The following is a 5,389-nucleotide window of genomic DNA, read 5'->3' as shown; positions in this document are numbered from 1 at the left end:
CATGAAATTTATACGCCTTTACGCATATATATATATATATATATATATATATATATATATATATATATATATATATATATATATATATATATATATATATATATATATATATATATATATATATATATATATATATATATATATATATATATATATGTTTCATACAATAACATTAAATAATAAAATTTCAATACACAAACACACAAAGGTAAAGTAGCTCTATGACTCCCTGACATGCATAAATACAAATGTTTATAACGTCAAACATGCACAAGTAAAGATGTTTATAACGTTAAACATGCATAAATATAAATGTTTATGAAGTTAAACAAATAAAACGTCATAAAACAAACAGTCCTCTCGGCTCTGCAGACACATATATTATTGGCTCTCGTAATGCGGATGTCTCCTCCCGTCCTCCAGGGGGCGACAACCTCCTGAGCCAACAGAGGACAAGAGCGTTGTGAGGCAAAACAAAAATGGCGTTGATAGTTTACCATAGTTGTTTGGATACAGTCAGCTAACTTTAGAAGGGGCTGTGTGTATAGTAGCATGGGGACTAATTTACTGATTGCGGGGCCACCTTACGGCCATGTTTTTTCCAGTGAAAAGTGGAGAAGTTCGTCACTCATTGAAGGCTTAAAAGGTAATGAAAGTAAAACAGCTCCGTATGTTTCATAGCAGCTCCAGTCTTTAATGCGCCTTGCTATGTCTACAGAATGTGATGTAACCACACGTGTAAGATTTAGATATTTTAAAGAAAAAAAGTCGCCCAGCAGAGGCTAAACAAGAACAATAGATTATTTAGGAATGGAAGAAGGATTAGTTGTAGCCCTACAACTTCAGTAGATGTTTGTAACTGGGCAGGCATAACTAGGGGTTATCGTTAAGATTTAGCAGCTCTTGGCCTCTTTATTTTGAAGTCCCATATGGCGAAAATCGGTTTTTCTAGTTTTTTGTTTTTGCATGTTTTATAAATGTTGAGATGTAAAATAACAGCCGGGAGATTATCGAGATGACAGTGTAAACTTGAAGAGCAATCTGAAACCAATAAATAGGGACAGGGTGGGTTTCTGTGTTTTCATGTCAACTGATGTTCTTAAACTTCAGTCTGTGTTTACATCTGTTTGCTTCTCTTCTGCTCTCTGTGATCATATATACTGTATTGTAATAGAGTTGAATTCCCAATAAAGCTGTTCTCAGTTATATATTTTTCTGTTTCAGGTGTCAAACAACAGAACAAATGTAAAATAGTGACTGAAATGCAGCCCAGTAACACTACATGTTAACCAGTAGTCACTTCACTTCAATTTCCAACCTTTTGCTCTGCTCTAAACATACATCAGTTACACACGAGAGCTGTGCTGAGAACACGGTGAAATGACCACACAGAGAGAAAGTATTATGCCGCAGAATGTCTTGGTCTCACATGCTCATTTATGTCTTTATTTGCATCTCTGCTCACAAAGAAAGTTTTTAAAGTTTGCTATCTGCAAAAGGAGGTAGGCCACAACAACAGAAAAAGTCTATGTTCATGTGTTCATCTTTATTCAGAGATGAAGAATTTTACAGACTCGGTGTAGAGAAGAAGCTCTTCTTAACATCCTCTCTTTTTGCTGTAGGTGGAGGTGTGAAGATCCTGTTTGAGAATGAACTCGGTGTGGTCGATTTTTACCTGTCCAACAAAAGCACCATCCTGTATGTGTCTGAGTGCGACATCATAGCAGGAAACGGCTACAAAAGGAAGTTGGTTCGCTACAGAAATGTAAGTTTAATTAGTGAGATCCAAGACAAAATAGTTTTGTTGTTCTGTCTGATACCAACTGTTTTGCTTGTGTTTTTAAGACCAGCAACAGCTTCCAGGAGCTGGTGTTGGTGGAGAAGACCAAGCTCAGCGAGCAGTACTTCCCTGCTGTGCAGAAGTTTGTGGTTTTTGACCTGGGTCTGTCTCTGCTGCCAGTCAGCGGACAGACTGGCGCCTCACAACTCATTACTCATATGGTAAGTATTTAATATTGTTCAACACAGTGGACCTTTAACAAATCCAAGATTCATCTGTTAAAACTGTCAAAAGTGTTGATTCAGCCCAGTCATCATTACTCTCTTATTTTGAGATTGTAGTTTATTAAAGAAATGTCCTGTTCCCTGTGTTTTATTCTGTATCTCCTCCTGTTCTTATTATCTGGGCAAGATTATCCAACCAGCATGGTTTAAAATTAGTTTTGGAATTCAACTGCTTACACTTAGCTCAGTTTGTGTTTTGATATTGATATTCTAATGCAATAGTTCCCAAATAAGGTATGGTCAGGGTTGATGGCAGATGTCTCAATCTGCAGGTCAAGTGTAGACATTGACTGTTCATTTATCTAACCTGAGTCCCATTCAGCTGTCTATTTGTGCATAAAAGAGTCAAACATAGACCCTTTGAGTGAAAAGGATTTTGCATGTAGCAACAGACTTTGTCTCTCATGCTGATTGTACAATGTGCTGTCATTGTCTCTAGGTTCTCCGTGAGAGTCAGGAGAACCCCTTTAGAAGGAGGAGTGAGTGTTGTCTGTTAGACCCGTTGGTCATGGGTGTGGTCCAGAAGGTCCCTGGGGTGGGCAGAGTCCGAGCTCAGGCCCTGCTGCAGAACTTCTCAAGCATCCAGCAGTTGTGCAATGCCACCCCTGCTGAACTGGCGCTTATCGTGGGCAAGGCTTGTGCTCAGCGGATCCACAGCTTCTTCCACAGACACACTGCTACTGGAAGTTAAAGGAGCTGTAACTTTTTCAATGACAGCTGGGCCAGCATCAGAAACTTGCAGAAACACTTTGACTCACATGGACACACTTGGTTTGAATTTTTGGGTTAAATTCCAACTTGACAGTTTTATTTAAAATGTACAAATATTAAGAAATGATATATTTTACTTTTAACTATTTGAACAGACATGTTGTCAAAACTGTGAAAATTATTTTATTTAAAGACCCTCTTCAGTGAAAATATTTATTTATTCCTATGTTAACATATCCATGTAGAGTTTTTATGTTCCGAAAGATGCATCATGAGCAAAAAAAAAAAAATGCAGTCAATGACATTGCTGATTTTTCCACCTTGAAACTGCAACATAGTGATGACAGTCTCAAAAACACGGATTCATACGCTACAAACGTAAGCAATCAATCCTGTCACCTGCAGGGTAGGACTTTCTGTACCTTAATTTTTCAGAGTTGGTTGCCAGTTTAAACATGTTTGGCTGAATTACTCCAATATCATAACTTCCTAGTTGAAGTGGTGTGCTTAAGCTGCAGCGAGTTCCAAGGGGTGGGTGAAGAGTGAGACAAGAACTTCATAGACCTCCATTTTCTAGAGGACATCTATTTGAGGATGAATACTGGGTGTTAGTTTTGCAGGTATTTGGTCATAAACCAAACTGGACAAAATGTGAGTTTGATCAAGTGATGCAACCAGATGAAAAGGCACGTGATCACTCAGCTTCTTGCAATTCATCCTGAGATAAATATAAATGTCTGTATACAATTTTACAGCAATCTGTGAAAAAGTCATTATTAGGTAGTTATTATTTTTTGTTTTTTTTTTTAAAAAAAGGAAAAGTCAGTCATATGCTATACATGCACTACCATTCAGAAGTTTGGGGTCACATAGAAATGTCCTTGGAAGAAACACGTTTTTTTTTTTTCAATGAAGTTAACATTAAATGAATCAGAAATACAGTCTAGACATTGTTCATGTGGTAAGTGACTATTCTAGCAGGAAACAGCTGATTTTTAATGGAATATCTCCATAGGGGTACAGAGGAACATTTCCAGCAACCATCACTCCTGTGTTCTAATGCTACATTATGTTAGCTAATGGTGTTGAAAGGCTAATTGATGATTAGAAAACCCTTGTGCAGTTATGTTAGTACATAAAAGTGAGTTTTCATGGAAAGCATGAATTGTCTGGGTGACCCCAAATGTTTGAGCAGTAGTGTATGTTGGATGATTTTTGCAATATGCACTAACATTTCTTATTGTGACAAATTTTTCATATTTGTACTCTGGAATAAATAAACTTCAATCATCTGTAGCCTCAGATCTCGGAATTTGTTCCTGTCATCTGTGTTTAGGTTCTTTTTTTTAGCTGGCAAACAGATATTTGTAGTAGAGTTTTCCCTCATCTGTTAATAATGCCCATAAAATCAATTTATGATTAATATTCATGAATAGGAATGTACACTTAGTCTACATTCGTAGTTATCAGAAGCCGCAGAATCACGATACATGACCATACAGTAACTTTGCTGTTCTTCATTCAGTATTAATGTCAGTGACTGACTGAAAGCTGTACTAAATGTGATTTGTTTTTATTCCAAGACTCAGCTAATATGTTGTTGTTTGAACCATTTTTCCAAGTAGAATATGACTTCAATTGATGATGTAAAGGAGACTCCCTGGAAATCAGTTTCCGGACTACTTGGCCTTGTCCTGTGTCATTTTAACATCTACCTGCCCTGGGACTACAGATGAAAATTAGCCCTCGAGGCTAAATCTGGCATATTTACATGTGGACATTTCTTGACTCATGTTGATTAATATGCACTGTCCCATCTTAAATAAATAAATACTTAGAGAAAAGTTTTCCTTTCTCTGGTTAGTCCCAGTAATAGAAATCCTAAAATCCCAAGACATTTTTGACTTTAACCTTTATGAAACACCTGCACATTATAACGCTACATGAATTTTACATGTAAAATAGTCCATTAAAATTTTAATGGAATGATATCACAAACATGTTTTTTTTTTTTTTGTTTTTTTTTTAAAGTTATTTTTTTGGCCTTTTTGTCAGCTTTATTAGATAGGCGCAGTGAGAGAGAGACAGGAAACAGGGGAGAGAAGAGTCGGGGGAAGACATGCAGCAAAGGGCCGCGAGCGGGAATCGAACCCGGGCCAGCTGCATCGGGGACCAGCCCCTGTACATGGGTCACCCGCTCAACGCGTTGAACTATACGGGCGCCCCACAAACATGTTTTTTGAGGAATAGCTGGAAAATTAAACGATAAAAACTTTTCTTTACAAACATTGCAAGAAAAACGACTTCAATGGGGCATTGACACAACTGATGCATTTAAGGGTTAATAAACTATGTTGACCTACTGTTGAGAGATGCTAAACATATTTACATTGTGCTGTTGCAAACTTTAATCAACCACGGATGATGCAAGGATTGGATGCATTTTACCCATCTTTTGAACTAACACAAGATTCCGTCTCGAATGGACACTTGGACCTTTGAGCTCCTCTCGACCTGCAGAGAGTAATCCGGACTGTTCGTGAACGCCTCATGGTGAGTCCTGGGTATTTAACATTCTACCCTGGACAGCGGCAGGTTGTTGCGCAAGCGCAGC

The 5,389-nt window shown here is 37.7% G+C and overlaps 1 protein-coding gene across 1 annotated transcript; it reads left to right on the top strand.

Annotated features, from left to right (window-relative positions):
* The first annotated feature begins 463 nt into the window (after positions 1 to 463).
* Positions 464 to 4,071, top strand: faap24 (FA core complex associated protein 24). The gene is made up of 4 exons (XM_023263416.3): positions 464 to 646; positions 1,623 to 1,765; positions 1,846 to 2,001; positions 2,504 to 4,071. The coding sequence occupies exons 1-4, from the start codon at positions 553 to 555 to the stop codon at positions 2,753 to 2,755; spliced, it is 645 nt and encodes a 214-aa protein (XP_023119184.1). The 5' UTR covers positions 464 to 552; the 3' UTR covers positions 2,756 to 4,071.
* The last annotated feature ends 1,318 nt before the right edge of the window (positions 4,072 to 5,389 follow it).

Source organism: Amphiprion ocellaris, chromosome 3 (genome assembly GCF_022539595.1).
Source record: "Amphiprion ocellaris isolate individual 3 ecotype Okinawa chromosome 3, ASM2253959v1, whole genome shotgun sequence".
Taxonomy (NCBI): Eukaryota; Metazoa; Chordata; class Actinopteri; family Pomacentridae; genus Amphiprion; species Amphiprion ocellaris.
The sequence above is the reverse complement of the archived record's forward strand: the minus strand, read 5'-3'. Positions and strand labels throughout refer to the sequence as shown.

Bases quoted from the DNA above. Each gene is read 5' to 3' on its own strand.
- faap24 (XM_023263416.3), top strand. From the start codon at position 553: ATGGGGACTAATTTACTGATTGCGGGGCCACCTTACGGCCATGTTTTT. The intron at 647-1,622 runs GTAATGAAAGTA...TTTTTGCTGTAG, and splicing joins ACTCATTGAAGGCTTAAAAG to GTGGAGGTGTGAAGATCCTG. The intron at 2,002-2,503 runs GTAAGTATTTAA...CATTGTCTCTAG, and splicing joins CACAACTCATTACTCATATG to GTTCTCCGTGAGAGTCAGGA.